The following is a 20,020-nucleotide window of genomic DNA, read 5'->3' on the forward strand; positions in this document are numbered from 1 at the left end:
CTTTTCCTTCTAGGACATTGTCACCATGCAGTTGTGTGCCAACAAGCTGGACAAGAAGGATTTCTTTGGCAAATCAGATCCCTTCCTTGTTTTCTACCGCAGCAACGAAGACGGCACGTACGCAAGAGAACTCCCTTTCGAGGCAACCAACTTCCCAGGCCCGATTCTGGGCTGTTACTTTAATGGCATGTAGCTGCCTTGATAGTGTCATTAGGCCCTGAATTGTTGACACACATATGTGTCTGCTTCCCAGAGACGCTAGGCTTATCTTTCTACCTCTCTCTTCTCCAGCCATTCTTTTCTGCTAGTTAAAAAGAGATGAGAAGGATGGGTGAACATTGATTCTCAAATGTGACCCCAACCCACATAAATAACCCCATTTTTTTTCTGCACTAGTTTTCACTCACCATTTTTATTCCGAGATGGAAGAATAAGATTTGAGGAAAAAATACTATTTATTTTACATGTCCCTAGCATGAAGGAATATAACAACTATTCCCTGTTGTCATATGAGCAGAAAATAATGGCGGGGGGGGTAGGGCGTAGCTTAAGCCGAGCTAACATGGCTTCCTTGATTAGCGGCCAAGGTATCTTTTTTGCCCTTTACCCCTTCCTTGCTACTCGATAGGATGCCATCTCAGCTTTCTTTCTTGTCACCTTTCTAAAGGTCAGCTTGTATATTCACGGTCCCCAAAAGTAGATTTGTATATTTTACTCCCCAACCCATTTTTAACCTCCCCCCCACCCCCCATATTTGAGATGGAGGAAGAGATGCTGAGGGAAGAAAGGGATTTGTTTTTCAGTGCATGTGTTCTGGGGCTGTGCAAGATGGTTACACGAGTGATTGCAGCTGGTGAGTTCTTTTCCTCAGCATGCTTAGAGTGGAAGAGTCAGATTTTCCATATGTGGCGAAAATCAGCTATGGTTATGGACCTTGCTTCAGTCCTTCAGTGGTAGAGGCAGAGAAGGCTATCCCGGTTGCTTAGCAACGGTAGCACTCAATGTCCATTTCTAGCTTGGCTCAGAAGATGTCCATTTCTAGCTTGGCTCAGAATGTGGAGAGCACATTCCCACATTTGTTCTCCGTCACATCAAGTTGATCTCCATCCTTCCCCAACTAGTGGATGTTCCAATAAAGGATGTTGGGGAAGAAGACCAAGAGGCACGGTGTGCAGTGCCTGGGTTTGGGATGCACAGATAGAAGGGGAAAATTGAGATGCTGCAGCTCAAGAGCTCCCGGTGAAATTCCCTCTCCAATTTTTGTGGCTTTGGAAACCCAAAGGAGCCTGTGCCAGTGGGCTCTTCTTGGAGATGGACAGCTCTTCTGGTTTCTGGATGGATCAGCTTTCTTTAATCTGGCGGCCTGCAGATGTTCTAGACCAGGAGTCTCCAACTTTGGCAACTTTAAGACTTGTGAACTTCAATTTCCAGAATTCCACAAGACTTGTGGACTTCAATTCTCAGAATTCCTCGGCCAGTTGTGTTGTGGAATTCTGGGAGTTGAAGTCCACAAGTCTTAAAGTTGCCAAGTGTGGAGACCCCATTCTAGACTACAGTTTTCATCCTCTTGTACTAGCATGACAAACTCTATTCTCAACTGTATTGCAATCCAACATCTCTGGAGGCTGCAATATGTTACTCCACACCACCTCAAAGCCCATTAGGTCTCCTTTCGTGTTTGCTCTTTCCCCCTTTTGCCATGACTCGTCTCTGCTTCCAGGTTCACCATCTGCCACAAGACAGAGGTGGTGAAGAACAATCTGAATCCTGTGTGGCAACCGTTTTCCATTCCTGTCCGCTCCTTGTGCAATGGAGACTATGACAGGTTAGAGTTTATATTTATACTTTGGGCCTAAAGGCTGGCAAAGGACAGAGCACCCAAATATTAGAGGAGGAGAAATTTAAGTTGGATTTTTTAAAATCCAGGTCAAAAGGTCCTCTGAGTGTAGATTGCCCCAAGACTATCAAAAACCATTGACGTATAGGTAGTCCTCGATGTACGACCACAATTGAACCCCAAATTTATGTTGTTAAGTGAGTTTTGCCCCATTTTGCGACTTTTTTGCCACATTTGTGAAGTGAATCACTGCAGTTGCTAAATTAGTAACACGGTTGTTAAGCAAATCCGGCTTCCCCATTGACTTTGCTTGTCAGACGGTCGCAAAAGGGGATCACGTGGCCCCCACGACACTGCAACTGTCATAAATATGAGTCCGTTGCCAAGCGCCCGAATTTTGATCATGTGAACGTGGGGATACTGTAACAATTGTGAGTGTGAAAAATGGTCATAAGTCACTTTTTTCAGTGCCGTTGTAATTTCGAACCGTCACTAAACAAACTGTTGTAAATCGAGGATTATCTATATAGGTGGAACATACATACATTTTTAATGGTATAAGGAAGATTGATATTTCCTGGCATGTTTCTCAGAAGTGAAAAGAAAGTTCTATGTATTATGGACTGGCACTTAAAGGAATTTAATGAGTGTGGACATAAAACTTTACAGCATATCTATCCATGTAACACCTCTACTGCGCGAGCTGCACTGGCTCCCACTGGTCTTCCGGGTGCGATTCAAGGTGTTGGTTACCACCTTTAAAGCGCTCCATGGCTTAGGGCCTGGGTACCTCCGAGACTGACTTCTGCCGCCAGTAGCCTCCCACCGGCCAGTTCGCTCCCATAGAGAGGGGCTCCTCAGGGTGCCATCGGCCAAGTTATGTCGGCTGGCGACACCCAGGGGGAGGGCCTTCTCTGTGGGTGCTCCTGCCCTTTGGAACGAACTGCCCCCAGAAATACGTAAGATTTCTGATCTCCGTGTATTTCGCTGCGCTCTTAAAACTCTACTGTTCCTCCAGGCTGGGCTATCTTTGTGAATGATTTTAAATTGGGTGTTTTAATTAGGTTTTAATTCTGAGCCAAAATTATTTATTACTTTTAATTGGTTTTTAAATCGATGTATATATAGTGTTTTAATTGGCTGTACACCGCCCCGAGTCCTTCGGGAGGAGGGCGGTATAGAAATTAAATTATAAATAAATAAATAAAAATAATATCTCCTTATCTCCCTTTTCATTTGGGCTCTTGTTTTCCTAAGCTGAAACCCTCCTTTGGGAACTCACCTTCTCTCGTTACTTGTTACCTCTGTTCTAGGACCGTGAAAATCGACGTCTATGACTGGGACCGGGATGGCAGGTGAGAATAGAGACCAGTTTCAGTGGTGGGTTTCAAATTTATTTACTACCGGTTCTGTGGGTATGGCTTGGTGGGCGTGGCTTGGTGGGAGTGGCAGGGGAAGGATACTGTAAAATCTCCATTCCCTCCCCAATCCAGGGGAAGGTTACTGCAAAATCCCCATTTCCTCCCGATCAGCTGGGACTTGGACAGAGAATAGATGTGGGCGGGGCCAGTCAGAATTTTTACTACCGGTTCTCCAAACTACTCAAAATTTCCGCTACCGGTTCTCCAGAACTGGTCAAAACCTGCTGAAACCCACCTGTGACTAGTTTTTATAGACCACTTTCCCCAACCTGGATTCCCCAGAAGTATTAATTTAGGGATTTTTTGTGCTCTCTTGAGTTTGCCCGATCCGGTAGCGATGGAGGCAGGTGGTTCGGAGAACCAGTAGCAAAAATCCCTGCCCCCCTCCCCATGCCCAGCTGAGCCGTGCAATCATCAGAGGCTTTTTTTCTTTTAAATGCCTCTGACGATCCAAGCTGAGACTTTTTTAAAAAGCCTCTGCCGGTCAGGCAACTCAGCTTGGATCGTCAGAGGCATTTAAAAGAAAAAAAGCCTCTGCTGTTCAGGCAACTCAGCTGGGATCGTCAGAGCCTTTTGAAAGCATTTTTTTACAACCTCTTCGCCGAAGAGGTTGTAGAAAAAAATGATTTTAAAAGTTAAAAAAAAATGGCCACGCCCACCCAGTCACATTACCCCGCACCCCGCCCCACCAAGCCATGCCCACAGAACCGGTAGTAACAAATGTTAGATTTCACCACTGTCCTGAAGTCACCTGGAGGTTGCACCATATCCTTCAGACAACCCATATTTATTTATTGTCCTCCCCCTCACAATCCCTGATCTGAGCAACCCCTGTCTGTTTGGTGCTGGATCAATGGTAACATGAGTGATGGTCCTTTGGGAAGCAGACGGGAGAAGCCATTTTTAAGTACAAAGAAAAATCTATAACGGATGAAATCCGGAGATAGCAGAGAAAGAGAAAATGGGGTTTTGTCTGCAAACTCTGTGCTTTGGTTATTTCCTTCTTACTGAATTTGGGCTTTTGGACTCCGATGCAAAGCATTCAAAATCCATTCCCACCCCCCCCACCCCCAACTGCAGTTTGAAACAGTATAATTCTTTCTACATCTCAATCTGCTGCATTTTGTAGATGCCCCCTGTGGGGCAAAGAGGATTAAGTGAATTGGGTGGGTGGAGTAATTAAAAATCCTCGGTTCTTCACAGCAGGATGTGGGATACTCTGAACACTCGTTATTCATACACTCCCTCGATCCAGGTTTAAGCTACCCCAACGGTGAAGTGTTACATTACTTCTTTGTTGTTGTCTCGGCAGCCACGATTTCATTGGAGAGTTTGCCACAAGCTATCGGGAACTCTCTCGCGCCCAGAACCAGTTCACAGTCTATGAGGTAAGACTTTCTCCTGGCAAAATCATTTTTCTCTTGAAAAATGTTAGTTTTTCTTGTACTACTTGGACCCAACAAATTGCATGTCTGCTGAGAAATCTGGATACAATGGGTTTAAAAACAATGCACACAAACATGTTTCTAGTCCTCATTGGTATAGAGCAGGGGTCAGCAACCCGCAGCTCTGGAGCCGCATGTGGCTCTTTCATTCCTCTGCTGCAGCTCCCTGTCCCTGGTCGGCTCCACAATTGATAGGGCTTGAACTGACATAACTGGTGGAATAGGTATGGATATGGCCAGTATCTTAGATAATAATGATAAAATGACAAAAATAAAAAGAAATATATTGACTTTATGATATAAGGCTGGGAGCAGACAAGCTGACATGAACCTCCAATCACTTTTGAGATCTCTTTTGACAGGAAGATATTTCTTATCAGATGGATACTAAGAGCTAGTCTGCATAAACCAGATCTGATGGAGTATTAGCTATCTCTGATTGTCCCCCTGCACCAAAAGACTGTTGATTTGGCAGTTTGGGAGCTATGACCAATAATTGTCTTTCTTCAAAGAAAGTTGATATACAACATTCTCCAAATGTTGTATATGAACTGTGGCAGCAGCAAAAAAGCTAATGCAAACCTTGGTTGAATAAACAGAGGCATAGAATCAAGATCACATGAAGTATTAGTACCACTTTATAAAGCCTTAGTAAGAAGACCAAACCTGGAATACGGCATCCAGTTTTGGCCACCACATTACAAAAAAGATGTTGGGACTTTGGAAAAAGTTCAGAGAAGAGCAACTAAGATGACTAAAGGCCTGGAGACTAAAACATATGAGGAAAGATTGTAGGAATTGGGTATGGCTAATCTAGAGAAAAGAAGGACTAGGGGAGACATGATAGCTGTGAAGTTTCCGAAAGTATTCCAGTATTTGAGGGGCTGCCCCAAAGAAGAGCGGGTCAACCTATTTTCCAAATCACAAGAGGGCAGGACAAGAAAGAATGGATAGAAATTAATCAAGGAGAAAAGCAACCTGGAATTAAGGAGAAACTTCCTAACAGAGAGGACAATTAACCAGTGGAACAGCTTCCCTTCAGAAGTTGTTGGGCAGTGGTGTCAAACTTGCGGCCTGCGGGCCAGTTGCGTCATGTTCTGGCCCCGCCCCCGCCCGGTTTAGCAAAGGAGGAAAACGTCCTGATACATCACATGACACCACCGTGACAACACGAGTTTGACATCTCTGTTGTAGGGGCTTCATCACTGGAGGTTTTTAAGAAAAGACTGGACACCTGTTGGAAATGATATAGAGGAGTGATGGCTAACCTTTTTGCCGTTGTGTGCCAAAAGCAGGGGAAGTGTGGGGGGGGGGTCATGCACATGCGTGCCCACACCCATAATTCAATGCGCTCTGCTCATGCGTGTGACCCCCCCGCTCCCCCCGCTTTTGGCACGCGATGGCATGGTGGGCCCGGTAGGCCTATTTTTTACCCTCCCCAGGCTCCAGAGGCTTTCTAGGAACCTGGGGAGGGCAAAAACGGCCTTCCCCATCTCTCCGGAGACCCGAAACAGCCCATTTGCCGACTTCTGGTGGGACTGCAAGGCCTGTTTTTCACTCTCCCCAGGCTCCAGAGCCTTTCTAGGAGCCTGGGAAGGGCGAAAATGGCCTCCCCCCCTCCGGAGGCGCTCCGGCGGCTGGAAATGGCTCATTTCCCGACTTCTGGTGGGGGCCCAAAAATCAGCTGGCTGGCGCGCGCATGCGTGCCGGAACTGAGCTAGGGCAACACTCGCGTGCCCACTGCTATGGCTCCGTGTGCCACCTGTGGCATGCGTGCCATAGGTTCGCCATCACGGATATAGAGTCTCCTGCTTGAGCAGAGGGTTGGACTGGAAGGTGTCTTCCAACTCTCTTCTGATAGATTCTGATTGAAATGTTCAGGGAAGGTGTAAAAAAAAAAACAACTGATTAAAACAATCAGTTAAGTGCTATGAAGATGAAGCCTAGTCATGCATTAATAGTTATATTTTTATTATGGCCACGAGCAATTCCATATATATTTTAGCATGTACATCAGTGCTAGGTGCTGAAAATACATTTTAAGTTCTGTATATACTGTGTACAGAGCCATAAGTGAAAATTTCCACCCCACCCCAAGGGTTTTCCTCCGAGGGCATCTAAAACTGTTGCTGCCACATAGTTGCAGAGTGTTGTTTCTTTGCTTACAGAAGATGATGATGTAATGTAGTGCAAAACTAAGAAAACCAGTTCTGTATCTTTGGGTACCAACAGTAAAACGGGTCTTCTTTCTTGGAATTATGAACAGGGGACAGCTCAGGGGTGAAATTTAAATTTTTTCCCTACCGGTTCTGTGGGCGTGGCTTGGTGGGGAGGGGTGTCCTGTGACTGAGTGGGCATGGCCAACTCAAAGTCACTCATAGCCACGCCCACTCAGTCACAAGACCCCCTCCCACCAAGCCACGCCCACAGAACCCAGTAGGAAAACTTTTTAAATTTCTATTCTGCCGAGGTGTGCTTACCTTTCTCCCGCAGCTCCGCCCACCTGCCCCATTCCCCGACTCCTACTGCCCAACTTTCTCCCGCAGCTGGCTATCAGGGAAGACAAGCATCCGAAAAGTACCGGAGTCGCTCACTCTCCTTCTTGTATGAGCCGCTCTGGTCCACGCGCCGGCTGCGCAAGCGCACATCCAATCTGCCGCTGAATTAAATAAACCGTGTGCACTTGCGCAGCCTGCGCGTAGACCAGAGCGGCTCATTCAAGAAGGAGAGTGAGCGACTCCAGTACTTTTCGGGCGCTTGCTTTCCCTGACAGCCAGCTGCGGGAGAAAGGTGGGCAGTAGGAGTCGGGGAATGGTGCATTCCCTGACTCCGGGGAATGGGGTGGGTGGGGCGGGTGGGCGGAGCCTCCAGCTTCCATTCCTACCGGTTCTCCGAACCACCTGCCATCATCGCTACCTACTCGCCCGAGTCGGTCTGAACCGGGAGCATTTCACCCCTGGGACAGCCACTTCTGAATGGACTCTCTCTCATTTAAGTCAGAGCTGTGTGCTCTGTACCTTTTTAAAAATATCAGCCAAAAAGAATAATTGCATTTGGTAGAGAGGTTTCAGACTTCCCCCTTACCTTCCCTCTTTGGTTTTCAGTAGTAAAGGAAAAAGAAAAAGTAATAACCATGAGTTAACAGAAGTGGACTCCATCTGGAAACCAACTTCATTTAGGATTACCTTATACATTGCAATTTAAAGAGCCATGATAGCGCAGTGGTTAAAATGCTGTATTGCAGGTTAATTCTGCCCACTGCCAGGAGTTCGATCCTGACCGGCTCACAGTTGACTTAGCACTTCCATCCTTCCGCGGTCTGTAAAATGAGGACTCAGATTGTTGGGGGCAATAGGCTGACATTCATAAACCGCTTAGAGAAGACTGTAAAACACTATGAGGCAATACATAAGTCTAAGTGCTATTGCAGGCTGGAAAATTTCTCCCTAAATGTCTCATCTGGAAACACCCAACTTTCAGAATATCTTTTATCATTTAAAAACATCTTTGCTTCTCCTTGGGTGGATGAATCTGTGGCCCATTTTTGCATCTTCCCACACTAATTTGCATGGACTGCTATTTGGCAGTCCCTAGCCTAAATTAAAAAAAAAAAAAAATAGATGGCCCTGCCTTTCAGAAAGGAGCTGGGGTAGGATGCTTCTGTTCCGTATAGCTCCATGAATCTGTATCGCTGGGCTATAGAAGCCCCAAAGGGAGAAGCAGCATTTGCATACATGGAACTTTGATGCTAAAATTATGGGGGCGACAAGGCGCTCCCATGTGACACCTCTCCTGCGCGAGCTGCACTGGCTCCCGGTGGTCTTCCGGGTGCGCTTCAAGGTGTTGGTGACCACCTTTAAAGCGCTCCATGGCTTAGGGTCGGGGTATTTACGAGACCGCCTTCTGCCACCAATAGCCTCCCACCGGCCAGTACGCTCACACAGAGTAGGCCTCCTCAGGGTGCCGTCCGCCAGACAATGTCGGCTGGCGACCCCCAGGGGGAGAGCCTTCTCTGTGGTGGCGCCCACCCTCTGGAACAACCTCCCCCCAGAGTTACGTACAATAACAGACCTCCGGATTTTTCGTCGGGCCCTGAAAACCCATTTATTTCAACTAGCTGGGCTGGCTTGAGTCAAATTTTAAATTGATTTTAAATTGGAACAGTTTTAATTATGGCCAAGATATTTAATTATTTTAATCAGTTTTTTAGATTTTGTATGTTTTGTATGTATGTCTTGTTTTTTACTTTGGCTGTTCACCGCCCTGAGTCCTATATTGGAGAAGGGCGGTATAGAAATTTAAACAAATAAATAAAATAAATAAATAAATTTGTTTATTTATTCTTATCCCGCCTTTATTATTTTTACACTAGAATATACCCCAAACTCCTTCCTCCTCTTATTTTGCTTACATGTAAAGTAGGTTGGACCTAGAGACTGACTGGTCCAAAGTCACCTGCCCTGGTTTCATGCCTAAGGTGGAACTAGAACTCATGATCTCCTGGTGATTGGTCTAAATCAGGGGTGTCAAACTGGCGGCCCGCAGGCCGGATGCGTCATGCAGTGGCCACGCCCACCCCAGCTCCACGAAGGGAAAAAACATCACGAAACATCACATGAAGGCAACGTGAGGCGGCGAGTTTGACACCTGTGGTTTTTATTTTATTGTCATTGCACCTTGTGCAACGAAATTAAATGCCATTTTCAGTGTACATAAAAAAAATATATAAAAATAAAACAAAAAAACACATCCTTCACATTCTATACAACTGAATTTAAAACCTCTGATATTGCATTAATATTGCAATATACAGTGGAATTCAATATAGTTACTGCCCTGGGATAGAAGCTATTTTTCAGCCTATTTGTCCTTGTTTTTATTGTCCTGTACCGTCTGCCAGATGGTAATAGTTCAAAAAAAAGGATGCCCAGGATGAGATGGATCTTTAAGACTGTTTTGAACTTCCTTAAGGCAGCGGGAGCTATAAAGCTCTTCCAAAGAGGGAAGAGGGCAACCAATGATCCCCTGGGCAATGACGTTGACCCTCTGGAGCGCTGTCCTATCTGTCACTGTGCAATTGGCAAACCATACACAGATGCAGTAAGTTAAAATACTCTCTGTGGTGCAGCAGTAGAAGATCAGCAGCAGTTTTGCATTCAGTTGTTGTTTCCTGAGAAGCCTCAGGTAGTATAATCTCTGCTGGGCCCTTTTGACCAGTGCTGCAATGCGAGTGTCCCAGGTCAGGTCCTCTTTTATGATAACACCCAGAAACTTAAAATTAGCCACTTGGTCCACTAGGTCTCCATTGATAAGCAAGGGCTGGATGTCTGATCTATTCTTTCTGTAGTCCACTATAAGATCCTTGGTCTCATTGGTGCTAAGGACCAAATTATTGTCTCCACACCATGAAAGCAAACGGCTCATCCATAAATCATCCAACCTGCTTTCATGTCTAAGGCGGGACTAGAACTCACAGTCTCCTAACGATTGGTCCACAATCACCCAGCCAGGTTTCATGCCTAAGGTGGGACTAGAACCAGTGGTGGGATTCAGCCGGTTCGGGCCAGTTCAGGTGAACAGGTTGTTAACTTGCTGCCCTTCCTGCCCCGCCCCTTCCAGGAGTCCCCACGTGCCCCATTTTGGCTCCCAGGTAAGTGCAGGGAGGCCTCCTAGGCCCAAAACGGGGAGCAGTGGGTGGGGGCGACCCCCCCGCGAATGTTTTTGCTCCCAGGAGTCTTTAGGGAGGCCTCCTAGGCCCAAAACAGGGCATGGGGGGCAGCATATCCCCCCCCACCGTGCCTGCTTTTGCTCCCAGTGGGGTGCAGGAGGCCAAGTGTTGCCTGGCCACACCCACCAAGCTACGCCCACAGAACCGGTAGTAAAAAAATTTGAATCCCACCACTGACTAGATCTCACGGTCTCCCAGTTTCTAGCTTGTTGTCTTAACTGTCTTCAAGGTTGACTCAGCCTTCCATCCTTTCTAAGGTAGGTAAATTGAGGACCCAGTTGTGGGGGCAATAAGCTGACTTTGTATAAATATACAAAAGAATGAAGGCTATTGCTGAGCACATTGTAAGCCGCCCTGAGTCTCCGGAGAAGGGCGGCATATAAATCAAATTAAAAAAAAAAAAAAAAAAACTACTTGACCAAACTGGCTCTCTAATTTATTAGTTAAAGGGAAAAAGTCCTCCTCTCTCATTCATTCTTTTCTTCCCTCTCCAGGTTTCGAACCCTAGGAAGAAGTGCAAGAAAAAGAAGTACATTAACTCGGGGACTGTAAGTGTAGGACCATTTTTTCCCCCTCTCTTAGCCCACATCCCTGCCGCCCCTCATCCTTACCAATTAGTGTATTGAGTCATGTGAAGCTGATGGGAATCTTTTCACTGGGGTACACAATCCAGATTTTTCCAGTCAAGCGTCTTACCTGCTCTAAAAAACAACAAAAAAACAAAAAAGGAAGTGCTTGTGTTATCGAAGCCAATCACATTTCCCTTCTCTTCCTGATTCACTTCTCTTCAGGCCAATCCAGCACAGACCCTGCCCTCCCCAAATCTTTCTTTCTTGCCCAGATGAGCTCACCATGCAGAATATCTCATGCTTCTTCTTCTTCTTTTTTTCTTCTCTTTTGTTTGTTTCTCTCTGTTCCTGGTAGGTAACCCTTCTGTCATTCACAGTGCAGTCAGAATTCACCTTTGTTGATTACATTCGAGGCGGGTGCGTCGGTTGAAAATCCTGGATGCCTCTCAGGTCCCTGGTTTCTGAGGGTTTCATGAGCCCTCAGCCCTCTTCCTGTCCACTGCCTCTGAGGCATTGCGGGGGAACTATAAGAGGGAATCAGGGGCAGAGCACAATGACTTTTTAAGGTGATAAGGAAGTAGATGCCTCAGGAATGGCACATTGGGGAAGGCGGGGATGCTCTGGTCTCCTGAAGAGGGAGACTTGCTGGTGCTGGTGAGAAGATGAATTGCCTAGCACCCCAAAAGGGAGCACCCTTGGGACATTGGAAGGGATCCCCCAAGGATGGCAGCATCCATTTCTCTCTCTCTTTTCCGCACCATCCTTAGGACGCAGCTGAATTTCACCGTCGCCATTGACTTCACGGCATCCAATGGTGAGTGCGGCACGCTTGCGTGTCACTATGGGAACTGACTGCTGGTAACACAAAGTGGCCAGGTTAACTCTGATACTCGTTAAGATTTGTTTAGGAGTGGTCACACCTGGGCACTGTCTCTGCTCCCATTATTTGGGGGAGATAGGACGAGAATTCATGTGGGCCCACTGGCCAGGGAGGAAGATGTAGGACTTACCTGTATTGTGATTCCAAGAAACCTTTTGTGATGACCCAGAACAAGGCCCAAAGGTCACACGGCCAGCTGAGAGTTCAAACTCCCCTTTAATGCTCCAAATTTCCCCTCAAACGCTCCCATGTTCTTGGCAAGTCCCAGAGCAAAGTGCAAGCACATACACATTGCAACCTCTGGCTGCACCCAGTCCAGCAAAGCAAACAATGAGTCCACGAACCAAGGAACAAACAATGAGTCCACAAAGTCAGGAACAAGGTACTGAGTCCACAAAGTCAGGAAGTAGCAAGCAGTCCTACAAAGTACAACTGTACCGGCACACCAAACTCTGCCAATTCAGTGTTTGTTCCCAACAAACGCCCCTCCCCAGATCATCTCCTTAAATCTCAGTCCTTAGATGTGCCTTGTGAAGAGGGGTGGGATGCTCTCCTCCCGAGTCATTGGGTTGGCCTGCGCTGTTCCTGCCTTCTCTCCACTCTCCATGTTTTGGGATCAGGAGGGGGCGGTCCTTGCTCATCGCTTGAGCTCTGTCGTTCCTCCTGTCCACCACTTGCCCTCTCTCGGTCATTCTGCCCCCATTCCTCCCTGCTAACAAGCTGTCCCAATCCTGAGGGGCCCTGGGCTGCTTTGGCCTGCTCCTCCCCACATTCCTCCAAAGCCAACGAACCAGCCCCCTTGATCTCTGTCGGCTCTAGCTCCAACTCATCCTCCTCCGCAGATTCAGGCCCCAATGGGGGCATGACATCTTTGGGCTGGGGGAAAAGGCAGATGCAGAATTTTTGAGACTGACAAAATACCTTTCCACAGGGAACCCTTCACAACCCACTTCTCTTCATTATATGAGCCCTTATCAACTCAGCTCCTATGCCATGGCACTGAAAGCAGTTGGCGAAATCATCCAGGATTATGACAGCGACAAACTTTTCCCTGCTTATGGCTTTGGTGCCAAGATCCCACCAGATGGCAAAGTGTCTCATCAGTTCCCTTTGGTAAGAAAGAACTTCCTGGGCAAAGACAGGAGGGACCGTAACAGGAGAATGCCTGCCAATACACATCCAACTCTCAAGTCCCATCCCTGGCATCTTCATCTGAATGGATCTGAAAGAGTAGGGGGGATGGCATGATGGCTCAAAAGTTAAGACACTGAGCTTGTCAGCTGGAAAGCCCCGACAACCCGAATTTGAGACCCAAGTAGTGCACAACAGGATGAGCTCCCGTTCCTTGCTCCAGCTCCTGCCCACCTAGCAGTTTGAAAGCATGCAAATGCGAGTAGATAAATAGGTACCACTTTGGTGGGAAAATTACTGCATTCCGTATTTTCATGCTGGCCACAGGAGGACAGAAGCATCCCTCAGACCACGCAGGCTCCCTCGGCTGAGAATCGGAGATGAGCACCTCCCCACTTGTGTTGGTCACACCTGGACAGGGAAAACCTTTGAACCTTTTAGAAATAGTATGTCTATTGGGGAGATCTACTATATACAAGATGGGTTGAAGGAATACATTGTGAGAGAGCTTCTTATGCTCTTAGAGAAAAAGGACCTTCTCAGGGGTCGGTTCTGTAAAACACTCCGTCATGGTTCCACATTCCTAATGAGGCACTTGAAAGTTAGATTGAGGTAGTCCTCAATTTATGACTGGTTACTTTGCGACTGTCCAAAGTTACAACTGGCTCAAAATAAGGGGAGTTATAACTCAGATTTGACGGTTGAGCTCCCTCTGCAGCCACATGACCAAACTTCAGGCGATCACAACACTTACATTTATGGACATTTGCAGCATCCCACAGTCACCGTTTTATGACGGCTTCGCCAAAATCACACCTTAGCAAACCATTGGTTACTTAAGGACCATTGTGTTTGCTTAACAACCACCACAAAAAAAAGGGTCAGTCACATTCCAACCTGTTTTATAACCAGATTGCAGCCATAATGGGCAGAATTGCTGACAGTGTGATTATTGTAAAAGTGAACCAGTTGCCAAGTCCCCAAACTTCCAGGATCGGTCATTTTTTCAGCCCCATCATAACTTTCAATGGTTACTGAATGAATGGATGGTCATAACCCAGAGACTAACTGTATTGTGCCTAGGCTCTGAGGTCATTTCACTATCTATGCCTCCAGTTATCTTTTTAACTAATTATTTTAAAATTATTTTCTCTGTTCCTGGTAGGTAACTCTTCTGTCATTCACAGTGCAGCCAGAATTCACCTTTGTTGATTACAAAGGATAATTGGTAAAGAAAGAAAAGCACAGCTGTACAATGGCATATATAATTCTGTGCTGCTGTTTTGGGGGATTTTACCGATTTTATAATTCTTTAGGTCATGCTAATTTATAACCCTAAAATCATGCTAATTTTAAGAAGTTATTTTAGAGAATCTCTGAGGTCATCATCATTCTATTAATGGAGTTGATGGTGGTGCGCAGAAAGAATTTATTTAAAATTCTATTATAATATTAAATTGTATTACCTCATGATGGTGACATTAGAAATAGCATTAGAGCTAGAAAGGTCTTTTAGCATTTCTTTACCGCTGAATAAATTATCATAGCCATACATCATTGATTAGAAGTTAGTAAGAAAGGTTTCCAATTCAGAGAATTAAATACTATATCTTTTAATATTTCTTTTCTAAAATGTTATTGTGAGGGACACGTCAAGGTCAGCCCTACTCAAGGGCATTTGCAGGTTGGGTCAAAAAAAGATCACGTTGATGGACACTGCTGACCTCTTGACTTCTACGCACACACAAACACACACACACAAACACACCATGGACATTCCCACTCACTTGGCCTTTAATGTTTATGGATTAAATTATACAATCAATTCTGGTCTTCAAACCCATAGCCACTTATACATTTAGTTGGTGCTTCAGTTCATGTAGACCAGCCAAAACAATCAAAAGCATTTCTCAGGTAGACTTCTATGAGTCTTTCACTAGGAAAACCCAAAGTTCTAATTTCCCTGCGTCGGAGAAGTCTGACAGTGTGGGATCCTTGCTGCTCTTTGAGCTTGGTCGTTTTCTTGCCGACGTTTTGTTACCAAACTAGGTAACACCATCAGTGCTTAAGGATTGACTTCCCCAACACAGTGCTCTTCATCCCTCCCAGAATTCCCAGCTCTAGAGCCCTTTGAGTGTTCAGGGAACAGTCTCTCATGCCTGCACTGTCCAGATTGCTGAGCCGTGCCATTGTCTCCCTAGAACAATAACCCGGACAATCCCAACTGCGAGGGCATCGAAGGAGTATTGGAATCCTATTTCCAAAGCCTACGTACCGTGCAGCTCTACGGACCCACCAACTTTGCACCTGTCATCAACCAGGTGGCCTGGTAAGCGGGGGAGGAGACGAGGAAGTGTTCGGACCCAGTTTCCCCAAACGTGACAAACCTTCTGAAGTTAACTCAGAGATTCCTTTAATTAGGAGTGCCAGCAGCCATGGCAAAAAGTTTCTCTCTCACTGCAGGCTAACAAGTTTGGCTGGCCGGAAGACGAATAGTTGTCTGCTATTCGTCTCCACTCCCTGCCTTTTATCCCCAAAGCTAGAGTAGGGCTTCACTAGCAGCGGTGGCTCTTCCTTCCCAAGGATCGGCCCACGGGTTTCCACTGCTCTCCTCTCCTCTGCCTTCTGCACATCTGCACATCAGGCACTGGACCAGCTGTTCCTCTTTCTCATCATCCACCTCCAGACCTGGGGGCTGTTGACTCTCCATCTGAGGACTGACAGACAGCCCTGGCTCTGTCTCTCTCTCTCTCTTTCCCAACTCCACTCCCTCTTCCCCCTCGGAGCTCTCAGGTTGCCCTGACTCTCACACCTCCTCCTCCTCTGCCTCTGATTCAGCTGCTGGAGGAGCCGGCAACGGAGAGGCCATAACAGGAAGCCACCTGTTGGTCTTCTTATCTCTCAGAAACCTTGAAGAACGATTTGATCTAGTGGTTAAGGCACTAGGCTTGGAAGTGGGAGACTGTGAGTTTATTAGTTTGATTTATATTTATTAGTTTGATTTATATGCCGCCCTTCCCCGGAGACTCAGGGCGGCTTACAATGCTTTTAAGCAATAGCCTTCATACTTTTGTATTAAGCCTTCATACTTTTGTATATACCTGCTTAGTAGAGCTTTTTGCTCCCCCCCAAGTGGTGTTCTATTTTATACAAAGTCAGTTTATTGCCCCCACAAACCGGGTCCTCATTTTACCTACCTCGGAAGGATGGAAGGCTGAGTCAACCTTAAGCCTGGTGAGATTTGAACTCGCAGTAATTGCAGACAGCTGGCAGCTAAGTGCTACTTTAACAGCAGTTTAGTCCACTGCGCCACCAGGCTCTTAGTTCAATTTCTGCCTTAATCATGAAAGCCAGCTGGGTGAACCTTAGGCCTGTCCAGCTCTCACAGCCCAATTCACCCCACAGGGGTTGTTGTTTTAGAGAAAATAGGAGGAGGAAGGTGTGTTGGATGTGTTTGCCACCTTGAGTTATTTGTAAAAATAATAAAGGTGGGATATAAATAAATAAAATGAAAGAGTCAAGTTGGCCACTTTCAGCCAAGGCTTCTGAGAGCCAAAATAATCCAGTGTGTCTCGGGCAACTGCAATCTGCATTGCTTGACCTATTAAGGCAGCGGCCCATGCAAGATTTGTGCAGCGGTAAAGGAGGTGAAAGAAAGAGGAAGGAAGGAAGGTAGGTTGGCCCAGCGGGAAGAGCTTATGCCTTGCCTGCAGAATAACCCAGGTCCAACCTGCAAAAGAAGAGGTGCAAGGCGTCCAAATGCAGAGAGCTGATGTCAGTTGGGACTGACAGGTATCAAATCTGATTCCGAATAAAGCTTAAGTCAGCTTCTCGTTTTCGTAGCTTACTAACAAGGCAGCCGTTGTAATTTTTTTTGACAAGGGAAATGTGGACAGGACTTTGAAGGAAGCTATGGGAAGCAAAGTGCTGAAATCAGAGTTCTCCATCACTCTCCTGTCTCTCTCTCTCTCTGTTTCCCAGTTTGGCTGCCCAGGTCACTGATGGCTCCCAGTATTATGTTCTTCTCATCATCACCGATGGAGTGATTTCCGACATGCTGCAGACTAAAGAAGCAATTGTCAGTGTGAGTCGGCCTTGGTGTAGCTCATCGGGTAATAAGAAAAGGAATAAAGTCAAAGTTTGGGGCATAAAAGCACCATTACCAGCTCCAAACCCCTGAATCCTCATTAAATAGTCTGTGTGAGCCACCCACATGCAGAAAAATATCTAAGGGACAGTGCACTGTCATCAATTGTGTGTTTGCGTGTGAGTGTGGGTATCAAGAAAGGTGCCCACAGATGGCTTAAAGTACAAGTAGTCCTCGACTTGCAACCATTTTCACACTTATAACCATTGCTGCATCTCCATGGTCATGTGATCCAGAGGTGGGCTTCAGCAGGTTCTGACCAGTTCTGGAGAACCGGTAGTGGAAATTTTGAGTAGTTCGGAGAACCGGTAAATACCACCTCTGACTAGCCCCGCCCCATCTATTCTCTGCCTCCTGAGTCCCAGCTGATTGGGAGGAAATGGGGATTTTGCAATATCCTTCCTCCTGGAGTGGGGTGGGAATGGGGATTTTGCAATATCCTTCCTCCTGGAGTGGGGTGGGAATGGAGATTTTATAGTATCCTTCCCCTGCCACGTCCACCAAGCCACACCCACAGAACCGGTAGTAAAAAAAATTGAATCCCACCACTGAATTGTGATCAAAATGTGGATATTTGGCAACTGGCTCATATTTATGATGGTTGCAGTGTCCCGGGGTTGTGTGATCGCCTTTCGTGACCTTCTGACCAGCAAAGCCAATGGGGAAGCTGGATTCACTTAATCACGTTACTATCTTAGTGATTCACTTAACAACTGTGACAAGAAAAGTTGTAAAATGGGCCAAAACTCGGTTAACAGCTATCTCGCTTAACAACAGAAATTTGGGTTCAGCTGTGGTTATAAGTCGAGGACTCCCAGGAGATACTTCCCCTACCTTGATTTTACCAGCCATCATGGCATTTTGGCACATGAGAATGCGGAATAGAAGTTCCAAAACTTTGGAAGGCTGTAGGTTATTTTCTGTGCTGTAAACTGAATAAATTGCAGTGGAGACAATAAACCTTCTATTCTTCAGGCTTCTTCCTTGCCCATGTCTGTCATCATCGTGGGAGTGGGCCCTGCTGAGTTTGGGGGTAAGTGTCCCATTCCCATTCAGATGAATTTTAAGCGATCAGGGAATTGAGTCTTGAGAAACCCAATGAGCGGATTGGATGTTTCGAGGGGAGTGCAGGTTGGCAAGACATCAAGGCTGGCACCCCAATCCTTGGCTGGTTGCACCCATAAGCAAAACCTCATAGCAGAACAGTTAATCAGTGGAACAACTTGCCTCCAGAAGTTGTGAATGCTCCAACACTGGAAGTTTTTAAGAAGAGGTTGGACAATTGTTTGTCTGAAATGGTATAGGGTTTCCTGCCTAAGCAGGGGGTTGGACTAGAAGACCTCCAAGGTCCCTTCCAACTCTGCTATTCTACTCTACTCTACTCGACTCGACTCGACTCGACTCGACTCGACTCGACTCTATTATCCTATCCTATCCTATCCTATCCTATTGCTGACCCTTTGCAAAATGCAGAAATAAGGATCTTAAGATTTATTCTCCATCCGGGTCAGTATAGAGTAATAGTTCTCCTGGAAGATGGCAACAAATGTTCAGATCTTTTGTTTGTTTGTTTATCTTCAGCTATGGAAGAGCTGGATGGAGATGAAGTACGGGTCTCTTCCAGGGGGCGTTATGCTGAGAGAGACATTGTACAGGTAACTCTTCTTTGAGAATCGGCTGGTTAGAATGGGCCAAAGGAAGGTTTCTGTGATGAATTGTCCTCTTCCTGATTTGTTTCTCTTAACAGCGTCAATCTATGCAAGGAGTGAGTTGTTAGGATTTCTAACTGATGATCATCAAGAGTTTTGCAAGAACTATTCCCCCAAGAGAGCCTTCCCATGCTCATCATGGAGCCTTTTGTTAGAGGATGTTCATTCTGATCTGCCTCTATAGGAGAAACATTTTCCCCAAAATTTGTTTAAAACAGCACATCATTCTGGTGAAATATGGATAGTTTCTGTCAGTGTGTTTACAGCGTGACTACTATTTTGAGACAACCCAGAAGCAAAATATAGGACACAGTGGTTTTGTCATTACAAAGTGGTTTATATACAAGACTTCTATATACAGACATACACATGGTAGGCACATACCAGGCAACCAGGCAATTTTCAACTCTACACGGAGAACTACAATGCAGATAGAACAGGACGAGGAGAGAGATACTCGAGGAGAGTGAGACGCCTTCTAATGGCCTCCCTTATGTAGATAGCTTCTTAAAGTGGCAATAACCTTGCTGACCCATCCTCAGTCTTAAAGTGGCAATAACCCTGCTGACTCATCCTCAGTTCATCATCCTGGTCCACAGCCTTACAGCAGCTGGTCAGCTTTAAATCTTCATTACCCTGACAGTTTCATAGGGTACCAGAGGCAGTGAAAGCAAAATGAAAGAAGGCAGAGATGCAACTCTCCTATCAACACCTCTATAACTTAAAATTAAAATCTACATATTTGGATACAGCAAGATAACTGACTAGTGTGGTGGTATATGGGGTTGGGTATAACTACAAAGACAATGATGTCTAAAAAGGAGAAGGACTGAGATGACACAATAGCAGTCTTCCAATATTTTGAGTGTCAACCTATTTTCCAAAGCACCTGAAGGCAGAACAAGAATGGATGGAAACTAATCAAGAAGAGAACCAACCTAGAAATAAGAAGAAATTTCCTGACAGCTAGAACAATCAATCAATCAATGGAATGACTTGCCTTCAGAAGTCGTGGGTGCTCCATCACTGGAGGTTTTTAAGAAGAAATTGGACAGCCATTTATCTGAAACGGTATAGGGTTTCCTGATGGACTAGAAGACCTCCAAGGTCCTTTCCAATTCTGTTATTCTGTATTCTGTAATTTACCTTTAGT

At 45.9% G+C, this 20,020-nt stretch overlaps 1 protein-coding gene across 1 annotated transcript in view; it reads left to right on the forward strand.

Moving 5' to 3' along the window:
* The window catches only part of CPNE9 (copine family member 9), a 66,286-nt gene that overhangs the window by 44,956 nt on the left and 1,310 nt on the right, over nt 1-20,020 (forward strand). Inside the window, exons 8-19 of the mRNA XM_070933508.1 lie at nt 14-117; nt 1,721-1,825; nt 3,151-3,192; nt 4,571-4,646; nt 10,926-10,979; nt 11,356-11,417; nt 11,768-11,814; nt 12,812-12,993; nt 15,213-15,340; nt 16,993-17,095; nt 18,134-18,191; nt 18,740-18,813. Coding sequence (XP_070789609.1) covers nt 14-117; nt 1,721-1,825; nt 3,151-3,192; nt 4,571-4,646; nt 10,926-10,979; nt 11,356-11,417; nt 11,768-11,814; nt 12,812-12,993; nt 15,213-15,340; nt 16,993-17,095; nt 18,134-18,191; nt 18,740-18,813 — 1,035 coding nt within the window. The remainder of the gene's footprint in view (nt 1-13; nt 118-1,720; nt 1,826-3,150; nt 3,193-4,570; nt 4,647-10,925; nt 10,980-11,355; nt 11,418-11,767; nt 11,815-12,811; nt 12,994-15,212; nt 15,341-16,992; nt 17,096-18,133; nt 18,192-18,739; nt 18,814-20,020) is intronic.

This window comes from Pituophis catenifer, unplaced genomic scaffold, assembly GCF_029215685.1.
Source record: "Pituophis catenifer annectens isolate HBS135680 unplaced genomic scaffold, rPitCat1.0.hap2 SCAF_2, whole genome shotgun sequence".
In the NCBI taxonomy this organism is placed as follows: domain Eukaryota; kingdom Metazoa; phylum Chordata; class Lepidosauria; order Squamata; family Colubridae; genus Pituophis; species Pituophis catenifer.